Genomic DNA, 24,660 nt, shown 5'->3' on the forward strand with positions numbered 1-24,660 from the left:
AAATACTGGCAGCATCATCATAAAGTTTAAATATATAGGTAACACACTACTAAATAATTTTATTAAATCATGACTCTATCGCTCTCGGTCCAGCTGTACCTACAGATATTTATTTTATTTTTATTTATTTATTAAAGTACATCCACATCATAAATATTATAACTTACGCTAAAACATTTTACATGGTAATAAATACTGATACATATGACAATCACGGAGTACATAACATTGATAAATTATTACAGTGAGATCAAACTTAACCTAAAACTATACAATTAAATCTAAGAATTATACTAATTAATTAACTATAACTATAAAACTACAAACAACACGGATCTCTTTTTTTTTATAATGAGAGAACGAGCAACTAAATAATTATAAAATTATTCACTTATTTTTTTTCCCAATATTTTGTTTTTGAACGCGGGTAAACGGTCATGAAAAATGTCGATGTCATCCCTTTCTTTTATAAAGGCATTGTAAGCAGCGCAAATTCGTACCATGGGAGACTGCAGTCCGAGGTTGGTCCTAGTTACTGGCACCGAGAAAGGTTTCGTTATGGGACGCCGAGGATAATTATGAGGTGCAGTTATACAGATTCTCTCAAGTAGATTGCTGCATTTGATTTGTCCATTTACGACCTTGTGCAGAAAACAGAGGTCCAACATTCGTCGCCGATCGCGCAGGCTGTTCATATTATATTTGGCGAGGCGACAGTCGTAAGTATTTCTGTGCGAAAAGCCTGGAGTACTAAAAGCAAGATATCTTGTGAAAGCCCTCTGTATGCTCTCAACTCGTTGCGAATGTATGTGATAAAAAGGACTCCAAACAATTGAGGCTGATTCGAGATGGCTGCGTGCTAGCGTGTTATAAAGGATTATTTTAGTTTTTTGATCCTTAAAACCAGTGGAATTTCTTTTAATAAATCCAAGCATCTGAGCAGCTTTCTTTACTATATAGTCGATATGAGCATTAAATTTAAGTTCACTATCAATTATTACGCCAAGATCGCGGACTTCATTAGCTTCCATTAAAGTAACACCGCCTATCTCGTACCTATATTCAAGCGGTTTCTTTTTCCTGCAATATTTAATGAAAAAACACTTTTTTGTGTTATATTTATATTTATTCATAACATATCAGAGATGTTTGTTTCAAAAACAAAATAAAAAATCCAAATCATCTTAGTAGGTACGTTTAGCAATAGACGGTTTCTTTTGCCATCAGTAACCAAGTATCAAGAAATCGTATTCCACCAACAAAAGCAAGGTAAAGTCAAAGAAGCTACCCTATTGTTGTACAATATTTATTCTTGCGTGGATCTCGTCGGTCTTTCAGCGAGGTCGCTCCTTTGTCCAGGGTTCATGGGAACCGGCAAAAAACCGCGTCGCCTTTAGAGAACAGCGAACAAAACTGAATAAGCACTTTTTCAACGTATCGCTCGCATAAAACGTACGAACCACGTGTTCGAAGATTAAAATTTTTGTTTATAATCTCCAAGTCTCATGCAAAGCCTTTGGCTGTTGGTTTAGGGTCCTGAGATTTGATGACATTAGATAAATGTGACAAATAAAAAGTGTTTGGGCCTAAGACTGGTGACTAAGTAGGGTGACTGCTGAAGTTATTGGCCACAACATAGTAATTGGCTTTTCGTAACAAATCGGAAAGAAACAAGCGAAAAGAAGTCCTATTGTTGCGAATTAGAGTGACATTCCATTTCCAACTGCAGCTGCAATACTGTTCATTTTACTATGAAAATTGACAATGACAGCGACGCGTTTCCATAGTAAAATGAACAGTATTGCAGCTGCAGTTGGAAATGGAATGTCACTTTTACTATGTAGTGGCCAATAACTTATAGCAGCCACCCTTATTAGTAAGTGTCATTATTTTCTACAAAACTAAAAATTAGTGGAATGTCAGTGTAGTGAAGAAAAATAAATTAACTAAACATTCGTGACGTCATATCATCAACAAACATAGTGGTCGCATCAACAAGGTTGCAACACGCAGTTATTAAGGGTCACTGGTATGATATTTTGCTTTGGAATATTTGGTAAAGATAACCTTTGACTAACGCACATCTGCAAAACAACTGGTAACATGTTTTTAGACTTCTCTACATCCGAGACAGATTGCTCGAGATAGTAGACAGTGAAATTGCACCGAATCCCGACGAAGTCTGCTCCCACCATACGGCAGGCGAGCAGGCCATCTGGCCGCGCCAGATTCTCTACAGAACATACACATAAATCAATACGGGCTAAATAACACAGCAAAAGTTGAAAAGTCACGGCGACATATGCGTACATTTGAAATTAATTTAATTCCGAATCGATTTAGTGCAGTAACGCCAACATGCATCGTTAACTATTCACATGTGTTGCTGTTATATTAGACATGGGCTGATTTAACACAAACAAGATTCAAAGTCAAATTCAATATATATTTATTTGAAGAAATTAATATTACAAGCGAGATAGTACAGTACAATGATCCCCACACTAGGCTCAGCCCATAGACTAGGAATCCTCTAGACCGACTTTAGAGCAATTATTTCATACAACCGATGATGCCAAAAATGCGGGGGTGCGCGGGACAAAGTGAGCGATGTCCCGTGCCGTGATTGGTCCGTTCAAAGACACGGACGTCACACAAAGACACTTTCGACTCAAACATGGAGTAAAATTACCGTATGCGTGGCAGAGGGGGTAGCGCGACTATGCTCAGTCTGGAGGATGTTTTGTCTGTGGCTCAGCCAGATAAAGATAAATAGAGATAAACTTATTAACCGTCATTAAGACCATATCTCTTAAATTATTAAATAACAAATTAATTTTTAATTAATACATTACATGATTTATTAATTAAATATAAATGATTCTATTAATATAATTATCTTTGTAGTTCAAGCTAATAAGTGATAGTGTTATTTAGCACAGTGGGTTATCTATCAATTGCGTTATCAGCAATTACTCTGCTGGTGGGTCTAATAAAATCCAAATTATGTCATAATTATCTAGGATGAAGCAACATTACGAGTAGGTTATTTTTCAATCATACCAGCAAATTTAAAGTTTTAAGTAGACGAGAGAACTTTATTGATAAAAACAAAGAAAGAAATAAACAAACATAATAAAACTTACAAAACTATAGATAAAAAATTTGCCCCAGATAAAGAGCACTAAATTAAGTAAAAACATGTGGAGAACTAAATAAGAACTAATTTAGTAGGATTTGTGCCCGCTGAATCTTATCAGTCTCAAGAATGGACACTGGTGACTTTTGCTTGGTCACTTTATATAACTTCATATCTCGTGTGTGTAATTTTGCGAACGCTATTTCGTAGAGCGACTGGTTAAAAGAAAGTCGAATTTACAGTGCTACAGAAATGGTACAAACTTTGTATAAAGACAGTGTCTGTTCTGTTCAGCTGACGATGACGGTACAGTCAAGTTTAAAAGATATAGTTGCAACTAGTTTAGTATAAAAACACGTATCAAACTTATTGGCATAGTTCATAATACATACGTCTTGTTTGTCTTCAATAGGGTAAATATTGTGATATGTTAATATACAATGACTGTGAATTAAAAGTGACCAACCAACGCTTCTGTACAAGTCCCAAAAATAATAACGACCACTTTTAAAATAATATGACAACTAACACATTAAACAATGGGTAACATTTTGCTCATTTAAACAAATTAACGCTTTGTTTTACTAATGACAGATTTCTGTATTATTAGTACTTAGTGACTAGTATAATGTACACACTGGAAATAGGTACTGATGAATAAGAGCCAACAATGATTCAATATTATATTATTTACGATAGGATAAAAGACAACAAGGTCGAATTTAGAAATGTTATTTAGTTGAAATATTAAATAATTTTAGTATTAGATCATTTTTTTATTTAATTAGATAGATAGATAGATAGATAGATAAATCATTTATTTGACAGCTGCAATGACACACAATATAAATTTAAACACATCATAACAGAAAGAAAAAACAATAATTATTACACTAACAAAGAAAATTGAGTTACAAAGAAAATAGCATAGAAATGAGTAGGTACAAAAGTAAAATTTTATAAATATTATTCGTCATTGTGTAAATTATTTGCAAGTACGGCATATTTGCAAAGAGTTCGTTCAGTTCCCCTAGGGTAAATATGGTCCAGCTTTTAACATTATTTCTAACAACAGCGACATTGACGTAATAATACATATATGAAAATTACAATGATCATACATCGCTAAAGGACTTTTAGGTTCTAAGTCAACCGACGTCCTGTTAAACGTTCATTATTATGCTACTTGCTCTTCAATTATCTTTATTTATTTAATAATATCAAGGTATCATCAGTTGATGGACCCGGGTATGTCCTTAGACTACGTCCAAGACTACCGGTGGACGGGCAGTAGCGTCCCTCAAATTCGGTGTACTCGACTGCGATCGCCAACCCGCCTGCCAAGCGTGGCGATTATGGCATTCACCCCCCATAAGGGGGAGGCCTATTTTCAGCAGTGAACGTCTTATGGCTGAGATGATGATGATGATGATGATGATGATGATGATCAGTTGATAAGTATAAAACTTTTATTGGAAATTTATTACATCTAGGTACAAAACATTTCATGCGACTTGTAATATGAAAATGTGAACAAATGTACTGCAGATATAATCGGGAACAAGTTACCAACTTGTCAGGCAGCCGGTGCCGAACCCCTCATGCATGCAAGACCCAATTATAAAACCAAAATAGAATAGTTGCGGGAAGTGTGTCATATGTCGTATTACCTTACGCGGTAAAATAACACGCTTAAATCTAGCAAATGTCTTTTGAACGTGCATGTGTAAAACCCGATGTTAAAAAATGCAGGTACATTTAAAAAAGCATATTAGTATAGTTTTCGTGTGATAATATGAGGAATTCTAGTACATTTTGCAGTAGTATTGGCAATTGCCAAATGCATAGTAGAGTATCAAAGCACAAAATTTGCGTTCTTGTTCGAATATCCAGAGGGAAACCCATACCAAGCGGAGAGACGTAGTGCAAAAGGGCATACAAGGTATCCAATGACGAGTAAAAGGAAAGCTGGGTCCACCACCAATACGTAATTTCATGTGAGATATAACTTTATCCTCGTGATAAAATAACAGTCACTTTTTAACATCGCGGGATAGAAACTGACGTATACCGTTTTATCACGCTGTCACGTAGACAAGAACGACCTTCATATCCGTGTTGCATTGGAATCACATTGTCTTTCTAATATTTTCTTGACATGATAGGTAGGTACTCTACTCTTCCAAGAAAAAATATTTGCTAAACCTTCATAAAATATACCATAAAGTTGCTCTGATTATTAAAATAAACAAGGAAAGATTACTTCGATAATGAGATGACTCAAATGCTATCCACACACTTGCATGAGAATCATATGCTCCAATTCCATATATCTTTATGATTAGACTATATCAACAAAATACTGGAAATATCCAGTTCAGACTAATGTATGTCTGATGTACTAAGTACCTAATAACTATGACTACATGTTAAAGGTTTCTCGCACAAATTACGGGATAACGGGATCTTGATCCGGAATTAAAAAAGTGATTAAGATAGTCATACTGAATAAAAATCCCGTGAGACCATTGATGGCAAAATATAATATATTTTGTTCCTATTTATATGTTTTGGCTACTTTGAGCTCTTAAAGTTATTTAATGAATCAGGTAAGTATCTATTTTATTTTTATCATTGTTCTTTTTTTTACGCGTCACTAAAGTTGCTCACCTTCATTAACCTTTTCCCGTGCGCCGTATGTTTTATCAATAAGTACGACAGTAGGTAATTCAATTATGAATATATCTAATGATACTTCCATTGAATAGTTACCTACGTTATTTCTTTAGATCAGGATAGCTGACGAAAGTCGGGAAATAGTATTTACCTAAATAGAAGATAATGGGGCATTCATTCTGCTTGTAAACACTTAAATAGTAAAATAAAATGAAATAAATATATTTAAGTAAACTATTTTTGAGAATCAATTTACAAATATCATTACCAAATCATGTGCAAATATTACTTGTTAAGTATAGGTACATAGAAAAAAATAATTTGCGATATCAAAAGATACAAACAAGTTTACAAAGTGTCTGTGAGATAAGATAAGAATAAAAAAACTATCATCACAAGCTTTTAAAAATGAATGCACTGGGTAAGTAATAAATGTAATGAATATTGCAGTAAATAACTGAGTTATTTTATTGGTTTCATCCCCCCTAACTTAAAGCCGGATATGCATACCATAATGTTTGAGCATATGCCAGTTCCGCAGATCGCGTCCAATTCAACCCTGCTTCCTCCAGGCCTCCAGCCAAACGTAGCGTATAGATTAATTATTCAAAAACCTATGAATATACACAAATTTGAATGTACATTGAAAAATTCAATTATTTTTACATACTTACTTTAATTTACTTTCATATGTCCTTGTTCCTTGTGTAATCAAGTCTTGCAAGTTAAATTTTTCAATGTTAAATTAAGCTCACTAAATAGTGAGCCTATTTGCAAATGCAAATAGGTACTCTGGTACCTAGATCAAAATACTACGAAATTCTAAACTCCATAAGCATCGCAAAGAAAAGATCAGTTATTAAAAGCTTTTATCAAATACAAACCATTAACACCAACCAGTGGCAACAGTAACTATTCAAAATTAAAGCTCTTTGTAACAAAAAAGGGTTACGTCGTAAAATTATACCCGTCCAACTTTTATTGTTTTAACATATCTGATCTGAAGTTAACTAGATTTGAGAATTTAACCTTGATACAATATATTTTTGTGTAGTCTTGAATGGGAACACCTAAATTGACAACAAAGTGACAAATGTGAGTCCAGGCCTCCAGGGCGAAGAAATTAACAAACCATATAAATATGACCAATCCCTACACCCGCTATAGCTCCGTCGTCTGTACTACAGCTAGCGATTAAAGGCCTGTGCACACCGCTTGCGTGACGTGTGCGTGTGCGACTCCAACATTTTAGCGCACGCACACGCGCACGTCACGCACACGCAAGCCGGTGTGGCTCGGCCTTAAGTCAGTAACCACTCGTAGGTATATGGTAGGTATTATCCCGCAGATTCAATTATTGGTATGACATATGCTAAAATTGCTGATTCAACATATCTTTATTTACTTCCAGAATCCTATCTACTCGTATGCTGACTATTAAAATTTAATACTGGCTAAAAAGCAGCGAAGAGAAAATTTATTTTGTAAAATAAAACTACGCCCATCGACAAATTAAAAACCGAAAGTAATATCAACCCCTAAGAATAAGAATTCCATAAAAGTGTTAGTTCGCTTTCTATCATTGATAGGCAACTCCCACAGGGGCGCGCTCGGAGCGATCTAGTCAAGTTTTTTTTTTACCTTTTCCATTTCTAATTGGGAGCACGTGCAGTGTTTCCGTTCAGCCACGTGGCGCAAGCGCATTCAAATATTAAAATATTCGTTCCGCTCGTTCCTGGCCACTGCGCACTATCAATTGATATCATATAAGCACAAGAGGGTAAAACACGGGTTGACAGGAAAATAAAGGCAATCTGAATTTTTTATCATTGTTATCATTGTCTATGGCCTCCGCTGGGCCTCCGTCAGCGTCTGTTATACTAATAAATCTAATGATAATGGGCAATCAAGATCTGTGTGAGGCCGACGTGACATAGTTCTGTTATTGATTTGTCCCATATACGCGTATACTTTATAATTTAATTGTGGTTTCACAACTTGGTTTAGTATTATGTACAGATATTTAGTGATAGATTTCACAAAAATTATAAGTGATCACTAGAGTGTGTTAAGAGATAAATGTCAAATTTATTAAGGATCACTTCGTTCCTACACACTCTTTCTGTATTTTGAACGGTTTGGTGAACGGGTGACGCTGAGGTGAGCTGAGGTGTGGGGAGGGTTTGATGAAAAATAACTTCGGTCCATAACGTATATATCCCAATTGAAAAAAATCTTCCATTAATTATGCCGTAATTTTAGCTAATTTCCCTGAATTAATTGCCCGTTAAAATACAATAAGTAGAATACTACAATGTTAATTACCTACCTACAGTTTTATACTGATGTATTTTTATTTTGCAAATGTAATCGAAAACTGCTGAATACATAACAGATTGTTTCTTCGTACGATATTTGTAAAGCCGGAGCGGAATTCTGTGCCATTTCGTTGGTACGTCTACCACCAGTTTGACACTGACATATTCGCTATCGTGAACGTAACTTACTTTACATGCATCTCGATCGTACTGACATAGTAGTGCGAGCGAGATAATATAGAAAGTAAGTTACCTAAGCAGACGTTAGCGAATATGTCAGTTTGACACTGCTAAGGCAGTCGTGGTAGGTAAGTCTACTTGTCAGTCTTTCACACCTACATATACGCAGATATTCATACTTTCATGTTAAAGTCAATGAAAACTTTTTGAAGTAGGTAAATTGAAAGTATGTTCGTAATTACAAAGTCATTTAGTAATAATGCATAATATATCTCGAACTCTCACGCGTCATTTACGACTAATCTCTGAGATGTGTACTATGTACTTACTTTGTCGCAACTTTGTTATTTATCTTTCACAAATGTCATTGTCCGTTTGGATATTATGTTGACTAAGAATGTTAGTCACTGACGTTAAGTTGTGATAAATCATTATAATTACTACATATATTAATAATTCCTAAATTTTATAATATGTTTAGGTAATCAAAAATTCACAACAGTGCTCAAGCTGCCTGTAAGTTTCGGCAAAATTATTACGGCATTCAAAACACCATAGTCAGGCGTGTCTCACTCCGCGATTTCGACGCTTTGCTGCAAGTAGCTAAAAGTACATCCGTTCGGCCCCAATTTTGGGGTTTGCCATAAGCAGCGCGTGGCGCTGTCGCCACCTAGCGGCGATATCTGTCCTGATCGTAACAGACGCGTTTTGTTAGAGAGTGAGTCTTCTGTACTTAGTACTATTATTTATTCTGTGCCATAGTACACATGTGTACTTAATTGTGTATTGACTGCAGCATTAATTTTGCCATAACTAATAGGCAGATTGAGCCTCTCTAGGTATATAGGTTATTTGCCGAGCGAGCGAAAGGTCTACGTTTCAGCTTGGGGAAAAATGCTTTCGTATGTCCGAATGTTATCCTTTACGGGTCGCAATTCTCAACCTATTCTTGGTCCCTCGATCCCGAATGCGGTCAGAGAGTAGCCAGATCTACAAAGCATTGGAAAACCAAAAATCAGGGTTGACATCGGTCCAGTAGTATTTTTTGTGAAGGTTTTACGTCCTCTTTGTCAGAGCGATTTTCTGGCAGTACGTTAAAGAGGAGAAGTTACTCTGATTGATTGACTTTATATTTTCTATGGAGCCCTTAAAGTGACTACGAGTATGTCACATTGAAGCATTCATTAATAACATCCGCACACTTTACTTCATAAACACTCACCGAGGCCACTCCAAAAATAGCCGAATCCACTCTCCAGATGTTATCCTGGTGGCTTTTTGTCGTGCGCCGACAAAAACTCGTCGCGTACCACGAACGTGGGAATCGGTGCATGGCCCAGATGGTGGCGGGATGAGACGTCCACGTGTCACAACTCACAACACTTGTGAGAGTTGTGAGGTTTCCGGGCTGCACCGACCTGAGCAGTCTGTGCCGGGACTCAAAGTGATGAATCCACTATGCATAGTGTATCCACTGAAAACCACTAGGTATGCTATATACCTACTCATAGTATGATAATTTAGCTACCTATAGTTCGTTTTTTTAGCATTATAAATAAGGTAAACAATCTTGATGTGTCTTTTAATTGAAAAACACATTTTAAAAATAAGTTACGCCAAATATGTAACAATTACGAATCTAATACGATCATTTATATTCTTCTGCTTTCATAAGTACCTAATAGTTTATGATTTTTAAAAAGCGTTTTTCAATTAAAAGACATGTCAAGATCGCTTACCTTCTTGCAAGTTATTTCCAATGCTAAAAAAAACGAACTATACCTTTTTGCTAATACATATTACGTAAACAACTGTCATCAACATAACTGTACAGTCAGCTGCAGAACTTGCCAAGCAGACGAGGTGTTCAAAACTACCTTGACACGCTCTTATTCTCTTAACAATAAAGTCGCGTCAAGATCATTTAGAACACCTGGCCCGCTTAGCAACGTCTGCTGCTAACTGTACTACGGAATTATTAATACAGTCATCCACATAAATTATTAATTATCCCATATTTAATATTGTATCCTTTAAGGTGTCGTCACAAGAAATAACTTATTAAGAACCACCCCGACGTGGTTGTGTCCTGATCAGGTCATTCTTCTATTTTTAGTTGATTTTACTTTCCTTGCAAAAAAACGTGTTGGATTTTGATTTTGTTGATATTGATTTATTTCCATCTGTGTCAACAGTTATTTTAATTGGTGGTTTTGCTAATATTTCCTTCTGACCTTGTTTAGCTTAAGTGTAAATTGGACCAGTAACTTTATCATTAGCTTTTCTTGCTCTTACTCTTAATAATCTTGCTCATTAGAGGTATGCTTTACAGTAGAGGTACAGACTTAATATGAATAGAATAAAGAGACTCTTTGTAAGGCTCTTCTCTTTACATACTTTCTTATCGCATAGTAATGAAATGTGAATCGTAAATAATAAATAGGTAAGTAGGTATCGGGTAACACTAAAGATCACAATTTTTTTTACAAAATATTTATTTAAAATGCATAATATGTAACTTATATTTTAAAAAACTTTTTAGAATGTGACATATCTATCTACTACAAAGTTACAAACTAAGTGATTTCAAGCAAGCCTTTCGTTACTCACACAAAAAAGTCACATTTTGTGTCAAATTAATGGTTGTCCTATTTGTTGACCTTTATCTGACTGGTCCTACCTAATAATATAACTTAAGATGTACTAGCATGTATGTATTATAAGTAGGTAATATTTAGTAAAAAATGCATCATTTCGACAGTACTTAAACATTAATGAGACTTTACGTGTCCGAAGTAATCTTTAACAAATAGCATGAGTAAATAAATACATTGTTAGCCTACAGTTTATTTTTCCTAATCATAGTTAATGATAAAATCCTAAGGTTGTACAAAGAACAGCTGCATGATAATGGCACATTTATTTATCACTGAAACATATTGTTATCTAGTTATTGGTTTCATCAGACTTTAATTCAATAAATAATTATATTAACTATAACGGTAACAGATACACCCAGTCGCTAAACTGCATATCGACTTTATTAATGAATTCTATTTAATTAATAATGTGTCCAAGTAATTAAGCAAATTGATGTAGGCACATTACCGCAAAAAACAATTTATCTGCAGTTATCGCTAATTACAAATAGTCTAACTAATTACTTCCTATTTATTTAACAATTTGTATTATTTGAATAATGTTAAATATTTTAACTGTTAAAATAGACTATTTACAGTAAAGAGATCCTCAAAATTACCTATATATTCATAGGATTATACAGTTCCGTCATCAGGAACAGGTTTCGTCTTTGTTTGTTTACTGTTTCTAAAGTGCTCTTCGATTTCTATTAAAGTTTTACCTCTCGTTTCAGGTAAGCAGAAGAATAAAAATATAGTTCCCAGCATAGTAGACAATCCATAAAATAGGTACGTTCCGTGGTGTCCTATGCTTTCGAACATTGCAGGGGCAGTTTTTATCGTCCCAAAGTAAGCTACCGAGGTAGTCATGACACTAAAACCTGAGCCTAAGCCCCTTGTCTCCGTGGCAAACAGCTCGCCGACCATGTTCCACGGCAAAGGTACCACACCAAAATTAGAAACAATAATATAAATAGCTATCAGACTTAGGGAAACAAATGGCGATATATGTCTTATGACACGGTTGTTGACGAGATATAAGTAACCAGATAGCGCTATTAGAGTAAGACATGTAGACGCTCCACTGAATAAAGCCATCGGTCGACGACCAAGTTTACGAAGTAGGAAACACGCAACAACTAAGGATACGCATCTCAGAATATCTATACTCAACATAGCTGCACTCGATGTACTTCTGTTAGCATGGTTCCCGATGAGTTCTTTCATCATCTCTGTAGTATACGCGCAAATAACATTAACTCCAGTTAGCTGCGTTAAAATAAAGAACACGATCATTATGCAGAGCGGCTTCCAAAATTCAGGCTTTCTTATATTTGCCAGTAAGGTTTTTAGTTTACTCTTCGATTGATCTCTTTGAGATTGCTCAAATATAATTTTGTCAAGTTCGTTTTTCATCTCGGGACTTGTTCCGCGGTACCACTGGAATGATTCTATGCAATCATCGATTCGGTTTTTTGAAGCTAGCCAGGTAGGAGACTCCTTGACACAGTACGTCAAAATGCATCCCATTAGTGGAAATAATCCACAAAGTATAGCTGCGTACTTCCAGTGCATTAGTGTTCCAAAAAGATGCGACATGAACACTCCGAAAGCTATTGCTAGTGATAAACCGGCTAAAAATACAGATCTATTTAGAGGGCTGCTGACTTCTCCAACAAACACCGAGCCCAAAGGACCCAGCCAGCCTTGGCAAAACCCAGTGATGAATCTTCCAAGTAGCACTAAATATATATTATCTGCGAAGGCAATGATGGCCCATCCGGCCATATAAGGAATGGATAGCATAATCTGAGAGCTTCTTCGGCCGTACCTCTCCATCAAGTATCCCGATATCAGGTTGCCAAATATAAGCGCAAATGAGGCGGCAGCAGCTGAAAAAAAATATTATTAGGTATTATACCCTAAAGTAAAGAGAGTGTACGTAAGTATACGCATGAATAGATACGCATCAGCTATGCTGCGCAAATTCTTATGAACTTGTTTGCCCTCCGGTCAATCAACTGTAATTAAATGTCGCATAACATAACATATTAAATAAAGAAATATTATAGGACGAATCAAAGTAGTTCCATAGCAAGCACAATTAAGGCTTAACTTTAAGGCTGCCCACAACACAAGCCTTAATTGTGCTTGCTTAATAGTACCCATACTAGAGTAACAATGGTAGAGTTAGACCAAGATAAACCTGCAACGATTTTGATAGCACCCGCAGTGCAAGTGTTATTTTAGACGTCAAACTTCTACGAAACTATGACTCATAAGATAAATGACACTTTCACTGCGTGTGCTACCTCACATTATCATAATTTATGTTTTTAACAAACGCTTTATTAATATTATCATTCTTTATTAATATTATATTATCCTGTACGACATTTATAAATACCTATCTAAACAATCGTACGGGTACCTCATTGAATTACGCGACACAGCGGGCATTCTTTCGTTGATTGACTATTAACCGTTGTTACATAACAAAAGCAAGAGCGCTAGTTGGTTGGTGGCCTGGCGGTAAGAGCGTGCGACTGTCAATCTGGAGGTTGCGGGTTCGACCCCCGGCTCGTACCAATGATCTTTTCGGTACTTATTGTACGAAATATTATTTCATATTTAGCAGTCGCTTTTTGGTGAAGGAAAACATCGTGAGGAAACCTGACTAATGATGACATAACATTAAAAGCAGATACACGTACCTACCCAAGACTCCATTTCAGTGTTGAGCTTGTGGTCGAGTCTGTTCCTGCCGTGCTTCAGCTGAGGTATGAGGACCGCGGAGAAACCGGCCGTGGCTCCAACTCCGCAGTTGAGCATCACCGTGCCGAGCGCCGCCAATGCCTGCCATCAACATGCTAAATTAAAATTGGACACTACTCGTACTATTAACAAATTTTACTCAAGATAACTCGGTTAGGTACCTTCTCATAGCAGATCTATTGAACATGTTTCGGGGTTTTGAATCCAATCTTTATTTATTACAATTTTTTGCAAACAGTGACAGTTAATTTTTCACTTTTCCTTTGTTTCTAAAGCTTCAGTAGCTTAACCAAAAGCTTAACTGTCTCGGTATACCGGAAAAGTGAAAAATTAAGCTCCGGCCCGAACGCGGTCCGCTCTAACGTGAGTCATCCTTTATTGTGGATACTCGTACTTGGGATCAAAGATAACAACAATTTGTTTTTGTTTTTTTTTTATAGTTCGTTATTTTTAGCATTAGAAATAAGGTAAACAATCTTGATGTGTCTTTTAATTGAAAAACACATTTTAAAAATAAGTAACGGCAAATATGTAACAATTATGAATCTAATACGATAATTCTTCTGTTTTCATTAGTAATAGTTTTTGATTTTTAAAAAGCGTTTTTCAATTAAAAGACATGTCAAGATCGCTTACCTTCTTGCAAGTTCTTTCTAATGCTAAACGAACTATAGTTTAAAGAAATGAAAATAGTTTAATCTTTATCTTTAACTATCTTAATAAATATTCTTCAACTAACAACAACCATAAACATATAGATATTTCCATAAACGATTGGCGCCAGCTATTGTAAATTGATCTTGTAAATACTTACGGTAGAGCGGGGTCAATTGAACCTCATTTGATATAACCGCTTATAAATTAGAATCTAACGTTACCAAATTAAAAGCGTATATATAGAGACATTTTATGGTCAGTGCATACTTATACATTTAATATAATGGGTGTCTCAATAAGAGTGCACTATTTCGTAAAAAATAAGAACGTTTATTTTTTTTAATAAGTTGCGATACTTAAATTGCAATATAAAGAAGACATGCTCCAATGATGTATGGAATAAAATGTGAAATGATTACAGACCATAACTCTCTTCGTGAAAATTGCATGTGTCTATTTCACTGATAACGCATTGGATCTCGGCTTTCAGCTCAGGGATTATTTCTGGTTTACTCGCATAAACCCTAGATTTCACAAAACCCCAAAGAAAGATATCGCACGGCGTTGAATGGCATGATCTTGGTGGCCAGTTGACATATGAATTTCGTGAGATGATTCGGTCTGGACATCGTTGCTGCTATAAATCGTTCATGATAACGCGTTCTACTTTTGTGTCACGCTCCATTTTTATTACACTATTTTTCAAACATGATTTTCTACACTAATTAAACGAATGTAAAGGACATCAGCACTGCTCGAACTAACTATATCAGGATCAGTTCTAGTCAATATAAGTCAGGATCCATCAAGAACCAAAAAATAGGTGAAACTTAATATTCGGGAATGAAAGAGATTCATCATCATCATTCTAGCCTTCAGTCGCCCGCTGCTGAGGGTCTACCGGGAAACACGTTCGACGTGTTGCCTCTGTGTCGCACTTGTAAATTCGTACATAAGTGTGACAGGGAGGCAACACGTCGAACGTGGTTCGCGTTAGGCCCTCTGAGCTTAGGTCCTGGGCTAGTCTCATCCAAAAGTTCCCCGCGGTTTTCCGAATGTCATCCACCCAACGAGCCAACAGACGCCAGGCGCTTCTTTCATCCGAAAGCGCACTAATCCGTTAACTAAGGCCCGATTCCAACTTTAGGATACGTCAGTTAATAGATCTAGAAAAGATATCGATTAGATATGTCAGTGTCAAGTGTCAAAATTGACGTTTCTTCAAACAAATACGTCACTTTTGACACTTCTTTGACACTGACATATCTAATCCATATCGTTTCAATATCTAGTATTTGACGTATCTCATTGTTCGAATACGGCTGCTAGCCTCTGCCTCGCAACATGTCTCGCCCAACTCCATTTAAGCTTGGTGATGAGAGAGATTACTTTCATTTATCTACATTTAAAGATATTAAGTGTCATATAGTTAGGTAACTGTATAAATTTAATCGTGGTTAAAGTCTCGGAATTAGTTATGTGTATACAAATTATCTACATACATATTTACATAATATTGTTATATCAACTGCCATACATTGTACGAGTACCTACCTATTAAACAGGGGCAGCACGTGGAAGTGATACTCATATCATTAATGATTAGTAATGTTGCATTTTCATTATCTCAAGTTCGCTGAACTTAGGTTTCTTATATTTAATTTCTTAACTGTATTTATCCTAAGGAACATTGTGTAAAAAAACTTGTCCATTGTGTCTATAAAAACTTATCATTTTCATTTTTTTAAATAATGTACACTCTTTTAATTGCTAACAATAATTTTGTATTATTCCGTTTCCGCGATTTGTCACTAGAACCTTTACAGGTCATAGTTCAGTTTACAGCTATAGTAAGGCACACGTATTTCCTAATTACAATGCAAACAAGGTATGCCAAGGAAGTCCGGTTGGTCATTGTCTAATCATAATTCAATGCCTATTACAGACTAGGTAGTTCAGGTTAATAAATGCGTCCAAACTAGTTCAAGGGCTTTATGTGAACGACTCCAAGGTTAGTTTCCGTTTATTTTTGAAATATGAATACTGTAAAATGGATAATACGTATAAGAACCTGAATACTTATGTATGTTAACGAGATTTATTTTAATCCAATTATTATTATTCATAAAGAAATTCATAGGTGTATATGTCCCCACGCTAGCCCAATCCGCATTGGGCTAGCGTGGGGACTATAGCCCAAACTCTCTCGCGCATGAGAGGAGGCCTGTGCTCAGCAGTGGGACGTATATAGGCTGAAATGATGATGATGATGATTATTATTATTATTCATACCATTGTAGGTAAAGGTGCTTAGGTTCTTTAGTTACGCATTAACACAGGATAATTGCCGTAAAATTTAAAGAATATTATTGTATTTTCATTTAAAGTACATACTACCTACTTAGATATATTCTAGAAGTTAAACGTTCTTTACAAATCTGATATTTTTATGATTACTTTAGGTACCTATTTTTAAACTTAATGACAAACTGGGCTATTTTAAGTCGCGGGTCATTTTACAAAACTCATATGCCCAAAGGTTTTACCTAAATTAAATCCTAATAACATTTTCATCTTTGCTCAATTCTAGGATTTTCATGCGTTTATCTCAATTTTGATTCGCTGTGTTAATTTTGTTTACTGAGGTACTGCAGTTTTTTAGGATTCCGTACCCAAAGGGTAAAACGGGACCCTATTACTAAGACTTCGCTGTCCGTCCGTCCGTCCGTCCGTCTGTCTGTCACCAGGCTGTATCTCACGAACCGTGATAGCTAGACAGTTGAAATTTTCACAAATGATGTATTTCTGTTGCCGCTATAACAACAAATACTAAAAACAGAATAAAATAAAGATTTAAGTGGGGCTCCCATACAGCAAACGTGATTTATGACCAAACTTAAGCAACGTCGGGCGTGGTCAGTACTTGGATGGGTGACCGTTTTCTTTTTGCATTTTTTCCGTTTCTTTTTTTGCTTTATGGTACGGAACCCTTCGTGCGCGAGTCCGTATCGCACTTGCCCGATTTTTAAATTTAATGACAAACTGGGCTATTTTAAGTCCCGGGTCATTTTACAAAACTTATATGCTCAAAGGTATTACCTAAATTAAATCCTAAAAACATTTTTATCTTTGCTCAATTCTAGGATTTTCATGCTTTTATCTCAATTTTGATTCGCTGTGTTAATTTTGTTTACTTAGGTACTGCAGTTTTTTTTCACATAAGTATGACAATTAATATTAATTAAGTATATGTTGGTAACTTCGGCACCCATGCTGGTCAGTAGTCAGAAACGGAGAAGCCTGGTACTTATTGCCGAAAAGTCAACCTAAATTGATAATATTTTTTTGAAGATGGTACTTTATATACTTAAGCTTTACCTTACGTAGAAGAAATTTTCGCGTTTTTTACACTAACCACACTTATTAAAATTATGTATGAAACACACACCTGTCTACGATACGGCGTTTTCGTATTGTAATACACATCTTTGGCTTCATTGTCTTTTTCTAAACTTTGCTTGTGAATTTTCTCCAATTCCGCAGAAATCACTATGTTTCCGTGCGCCATGGCGAGACAACCGGTCAGCACTGTGCCACTAGCCCGAAACAAAGTTTTAAATGTTCTTCGGATCTCTTCATAGATACGATATTATCTTATCACAATGAGTCAAGCATACTCGAACGCGATCAAATATTACTAACAAAGAACACACCAGTAATTATAAATAAGAGTGTATCATTAACTGTCGCTTAAGTCATTAATAATTTGATTTATTTTATAAACAAACACGTTTTTAGGGTTCCGTATCCAAAGGGTAAAACGGGACCCTATTACTAAGACTTCGCTGTCCGTCCGTCCGTCCGTCTGTCACCAGTCTGTATCTCACGAACCGTGATAGCTAGACAGTTGAAATTTTCACAGATGATGTATTTCTGTTGCCGCTATAACAACAAATACTAAAAACAGAATAAAATAAAGATTTAAATGGGGCTCCCATACAACAAACGTGATTTTTGACCAAATTTAAGCAACGTCGGGAGTGGTCAGTACTTAGATGGGTGACGGTTTTTTTTTTTGTTTTTTTTTTTTGCATTATGGTACGGAACCCTTCGTGCGCGAGTCCGACTCGCACTTGCCCGGTTTTTTATTGCAACTGAGGCACGCGAATGATTTTACGACCTGTCTGGCCTAGTAGGTACCTAGTAGGGTTCAAATTCTGGTAAAGGCATTTGTTTGTGTGATCAGTACGGATATTTGTTCCTGTACTGAGTGAGTCATAGGTGTTTTGTTTTCTATGTATTTGAGTATTTTCAAATGTGTTATTTTAAACACTAAAATTCTACGACATTATGACGTATAAATAACACTTGCACTGCGTTTGCCATAAAAATCGTTGCAGACTTATCTTAATGTAACTCTTACTGTGTTGGAAAGTGAAGTTATCATGACACGCTAAACATGAACCCTTAACAAAAGTATAACAATCGTTATTATTTGAAGTCGGTTATAAAAGATAATATCTTAATGATGTCTTGTGAAGAAATAATTACATAGCTATTAATATACCGACAAGTTATCGATACTGTCATATGAACATTTTGTCAAGCCCTAGCGTAAACTAACAGTTTATGTTTTTACATAAAATATCCTAAATTATTGACTAATATGATAAAATATTAGCATGGAACGGAAGAAAAACTTATAATGAACTGTATAAACCGGCTTCTTACACTTTTTACGCCGTTAATTTGACAAAATATCGTTATGAAAATTTCGCTCGGAATATCATAAATCCTCTGAAATGAGTATTTGCTTGGATTATTTGGCCCTATGACACTGCAATCCGGCACACTACAAGACACCATCTTCACTGAATTACTTTATTTAATACTTTTCGTCCTAATCCGTGTATATTTTTCAATTTGAAAATTACCGTGATACGCTCTTGGCCGTCCGCGGCCGTTGTCAAACTCAAAAGTGGTTACGTTTTCTCATTGGTAGTCTGACTCTTTCGCACTCATGGGATGTTCATATACGCGATGGCTTCGCTTTCGCACACTTAAGCTGTCTGTCAAGCATGAGCGCGAATCTTATGTCTGTGTGACGGATATACAAGCGTACAGCGGCACCAACAACGACGCCGCAAACAGTGCCTGCAATGCTCTCACTTTTATAGCACATAACTATTACATTCTTACAGGCGCTACAACGAAAACTTATTTTTTGTATGTTTCCCGTACGCAGCCCGGAACCATGGTGTTTTTAACATTTGGGAGGCGTGCGCGGAGCCGAGGCTAATATGTTGATTTGAGCCCCTTTTGACATTTTAATAAATTACTAGTTCTTCATTGAACGGATGCTGCCTTTTCACTCTTGCTCAAGCGTGTTATATGGGCCTGGAGTCAGAGTGAGTGAGACCAAAAAGAATACGGAGTTATATATATCTCTGCTGAGACTATTGAGAGTAAATGGAATGTAACTTGTCCTAGGCTAAGTGAAAGTGATGAATGAAATAATTGGCTATGCTCTCTCTTCTATGAAAAAGGTTAGCCTGAAAAACAATATATTAAAAAGAATGAAGAACGCAATTTTAACGTATTAGCCTATAACATTAAACTGCAATCTGACAGTTTTACCGCCCAAGGGACGTAAGTATTGCATTTGCCGCGACAGTCCATCATCATCAGCATCCCTTCGTCTCGCAGTTGACGTAAGCAATCGGACCAAATGGCCTACAGCCAACATTAAAAAATCGAAAGTCTAGTCATTATCTATCTCTATTGCTCGAATATGCAAGAGCGACAGCGAGGCCAATAACGTTTTCCAACTTTTCGATGTAGGGTGTGCCCTCAAGTGTGCCCTGCAGCATTAACCGAAGGCTACGAACGCACGCTTCGAGCGGAGCGTCGAGCGACTCGAAGCTGGCGATGACGCTGCTGAAGATCATGTCGTATTTCAACAAATCAAAGAAAAAAGAAAAAAAAGAAAAGAAAGAAGAAGAATCAGAGAAGTCAGCTCGTCCGAATCAGTGCGGTACCGCACCGTCTGTACCTAACCATTTGCTGCGTCCTGCAACACCGACGATGCTGCTGTATGTGTCCCGATTACACTACCTTACGAAGGTCGAGGAGATCGTACGTACGAGCCAAGTCCGGATTCATCCTGAGGGTCGTGAAGTTGGAATCTCGACACAGTGTGAATTTTAATTCTTTTGTGCTAAGCGTTCCGACTGAACATCTAGCGGCCTTCACCAAGGAGGAGTTTTGGCCGAAGGGTGTCAAGTTTCGGCGGTTCCGCGGCCGGCTCCCTGACACTGCGATCTTGCGAACTGCATCGGAGCCATAATTGTGTTTTTAGTTTTAAGATATATTTTGTAATAATATGTATGCTAGTTTTAAGGTATTTATGTATGGGCCAATAGATGCCTGAAAATAAATGTTTTGATTCATTCATTTGATATGTCAGAATTAAGGTGACATTCGGACTGCGTCCAGCAGCAGTATTAGACCCCGCACGTTGGAATGGCATTTGAATTCTTGCGTTTTAAACACATCGGTATTTCACACAGACTAAAGATTCGCGCTCACGCTTGACAGACAGCTTAAGTGTGCGAAAGGGAAGCCATCACGTATATGAACATCCCATGAGTGCGAAAGAGTCAGACTACCAATGAGAAAACGTAACCACTTTTGAGTTTGACAACGGCCGCGGACGGCCAAGAGCGTATCACGGTAATTTTCAAATTGAAAAATATACACGGATTAGGACGAAAAGTATTAAATAAAGTAATTCAGTGAAGATGGTGTCTTGTAGTGTGCCGGATTGCAGTGTCACAGGGCCAAATAATCCAAGCAAATACTCATTTCAGAGGATTTATGATATTCCGAGCGAAATTTTCATAACGATATTTTGTCAAATTAACAGCGTAAAAAGTGTAAGAAGCCGGTTTATACAGTTCATTATAAGTTTTTATTCCGTTCCATGCTAATATTTTATCATATTAGTCAATAATTTAGGATATTTTATGTAAAAACATAAACTGTTAGTTTACGCTAGGGCTTGACAAAATGTTCATATGACAGTATCGATAACTTGTCGGTATATGAATAGCTATGTAATTATTTCTTCACAAGACATCATTAAGATATTATCTTTTATAACCGACTTCAAATAATAACGATTGTTATACTTTTTTTAAGGGTTCATGTTTAGCGTGTCATGATAACTTCACTTTCCAACACAGTAAGAGTTACATTAAGATAAGTCTGCAACGATTTTTATGGCAAACGCAGTGCAAGTGTTATTTATACGTCATAATGTCGTAGAATTTTAGTGTTTAAAATAACACATTTGAAAAAGTAGTCGATAAAGCAATCAAACATCGACAGATTATTAATATGTTGTAACATGACATCACTATTTTTGATCTCACATGGACAATTTACGCACACACTTGCATTTCATTTTTGGTCACACTTTTGAAGATTGACTTTGTTCTTGATCATCTAATTCTATGGTATTTCACAAATACATATTATTTTTAACACTTTTGACATTTTGCTAGGACATCGGGGTCGATTATTTAATTTTAATGTTAACACTCGAAAATCTGTGGAAAATAATGAAACGCTATCCTTGAAATACGAGCGATAAGAATTGCTGAGATCGCAATACTGCATAAGTGTTACATTAATTGAAACTGACACGATCTTTCTTTACTTATCATTATTTACAATGTAACTATATCGCGTGCTCTTCTTGCGTGTGTACCTACTACAATGATGCGTGTGTATAATTTCGTGTGCTTAAAACCTGCGCAGCTAGAAGATTTTGATACAATTCCTCACCAGTCTGCCTGAGACCAAGGACGTAATGTCACGTCCGAAACATCAGGACAATTAATAAAAGTAAGTCAAGTGCACGGCATAAAATTACGGTTTTAGTTTAAATAATGCTTAAAGTGTTGCTAAAAATAAGTAAATTACATTATCCAATATAGATTTTATTAAGTCAGTTGGTTTATTGTGTAGGTACCTACCTATCCTATGGGAACATCTATCCAACATCTTTGCGGCGTCGCGTCTCGTTGACGCATCAGTCAGGACAAGGATTCAGTAGATTCGATACCTACTATTACTTATTCTGTGCTAGGGGTGCCTCTATAAGTAGGCTCAGACCATTATTTTGTCTGTTGCGAGAAATGCGCTGGTGATAACTTTTTGTAAATAGTCCTACTCAATTCTGTTTCTTGTGAGGATCAAATTGTATTAAGCCAATACCTACTCGAGCGCTTCTTGCTAATTGAGGCGGAGAAGTAATGTCTATGGAGTTTACTCATGTGTCCGCCGTGCCTCAAAATATCTCCTTATCCTCCTAATTCCTCTTAACCTCTAGCGGCCCACCATACAAGGAAAATTGGCAATCGAATTTGAGTCAACGGTATTAGAAAATAGAGTTGAATTTGTTTTGTTTTAAAATCGAACGAAACGAAATAAAAGAAACTCTATTCCATTTCATTAAGATTTAAATTTCATTGGAGGTAATTTGTACTAGTATTAGGACATTGAACCCCAAGAGGTTAAATCGGTACAGCGGTTTAAACGTGAAGATGTAACAGACAGACAGAGTTACTTTTCGCATTTATTATGATAGAGTAATTATGAATTGGGTTGCGAACTCCAAAAATATGTATTGGGTTAACCTAATAAACGTTCACTGTCCACACCTGCACGAGCGTGGCCTTACTTCATTGTCCATTGACGTGTAATGTCAAAGTGTCATCATATAAAACGCTGCTATGCAAAAAATGGGAATCACTTTGCAACTGAACGTTTGTAGGCCAGTGTGTGTCGTGGCAGTTTTACTGTACCCTTTATAGTGTAATACAGGTGAGTGCTAGTTAACAATAAGAGAAGTAAATGAATAAAGAGGCTTTTAGATCTGCGGGAATTAAGGACTTTAGTAGGGAGATTGGGATATGTCCTGGTAATTACAAAATATTGATGTATTAGTGTCGTAGGAAAGTAATTTTACTTATCTTGGTAAAACACAAAGCACTCCTGTTATGTTACTAGTTTCCCCCGTGTAAACAATGTCTTGGTAAAGAACTTTGGCAAGCATCTAATTAAATAAGGATGTATCATTACATTTTGGTTAAAATATGATTAACGTGTTATTATACCTACTCCATTGTAACAAAAAAATAAGGAATATGTTTAAATTTGTAGTATGCAATAAGGTTCCTGCGCCAAAAAAGATCCGGTTCCTTTAACTTTGCCTACTTTCAAAATTTCATACTGTTTGTGTTAATGTATTCATATTTTGTGTCCATGTTCGCTAGTGCCATAGACGAAATTGCAAGTTCAAACCTTAACAAATTATACATTAAACTTAAAAATAACAAGTAATAAAAATAACGATGGGCCTTACATTATGTTTACTTTTAATAAGTGCACGGCGGGCAGCGCAATATTAAATATTGTATAATATGTATCAACTTATACCTAGGCAAAACCTAAGAAGTCTAATTTTGGAAATGATTACAATATGGGTTGAAAAGTCCTTACCTCAACCACCACCAAACCAAACCAGCCATGCCAAACTAAACCATACAATAACGACTACTTTTTAAGTCTACTTCAGATATTGACGGAAAAGAAATTCAGTTCAAATATTAGGCAGCTGTGGGACATAAAGGATCCGTCCTGAAGTAAAATAACCAATCAAATTATAATGATGGTACTGTAGGTACTCAAGGCAAACAAATGAAACTATATACCACGCTATATACCTACCTAATATGGCATATAAAATCAAACACAGCAGAAATTATTCAATGACCTAGCCTTACCAGGACCGCCTTTAAGCAGTGTCAAACCAAGCGAAAATATTCGCTTGCGTGTGCGTAACTTGCTATACATCTCGCTCGCACTAATATACAAGTACGAGCGAGATGCGTAGAAAGTAAGTTACGCATACGCTAGCGAATAGAGCAGTGTGAAACTGGTGGTATACTTATAGCCGTATAGAACTAAATCCACAACGCAGGTTTTATCCAAAGTTCACAGAAAACATCCGTAGTCTGTTTGAGATCCTGAAAACGGTAAAAAATAAAGATACTACTCCTTAAAATACGTGTGATACCTCATTCCATTAGTCATGATGATGTCTAGAAAAATGTATTCGAAGCGTGTATTAGCTCACAAAAAATATCAAAAGTTATAAACAAAAAAAGGGAGGAAAAAGTAGTTATTTTTTATTTCCCCAATATCTCAA

General features: G+C 36.1%; 1 protein-coding gene across 1 annotated transcript; it reads right to left on the reverse strand.

The window, feature by feature from the left end:
* Positions 1–11,063: 11,063 nt before the first annotated feature.
* On the reverse strand, positions 11,064–17,989 carry LOC134666547 (facilitated trehalose transporter Tret1-like). The gene is made up of 3 exons (XM_063523743.1): positions 17,833–17,989; positions 13,667–13,808; positions 11,064–12,844 (listed from the first exon to the last, which is right to left on the reverse strand). Exons 1-3 carry the CDS (start codon positions 17,950–17,952, stop codon positions 11,589–11,591), a joined length of 1,518 nt encoding a protein of 505 aa, XP_063379813.1. The 5' UTR covers positions 17,953–17,989; the 3' UTR covers positions 11,064–11,588.
* Positions 17,990–24,660: the final 6,671 nt, after the last annotated feature.

This window comes from Cydia fagiglandana, chromosome 8 (assembly GCF_963556715.1).
Source record: "Cydia fagiglandana chromosome 8, ilCydFagi1.1, whole genome shotgun sequence".
NCBI classification, from domain to species: Eukaryota; Metazoa; Arthropoda; class Insecta; order Lepidoptera; family Tortricidae; genus Cydia; species Cydia fagiglandana.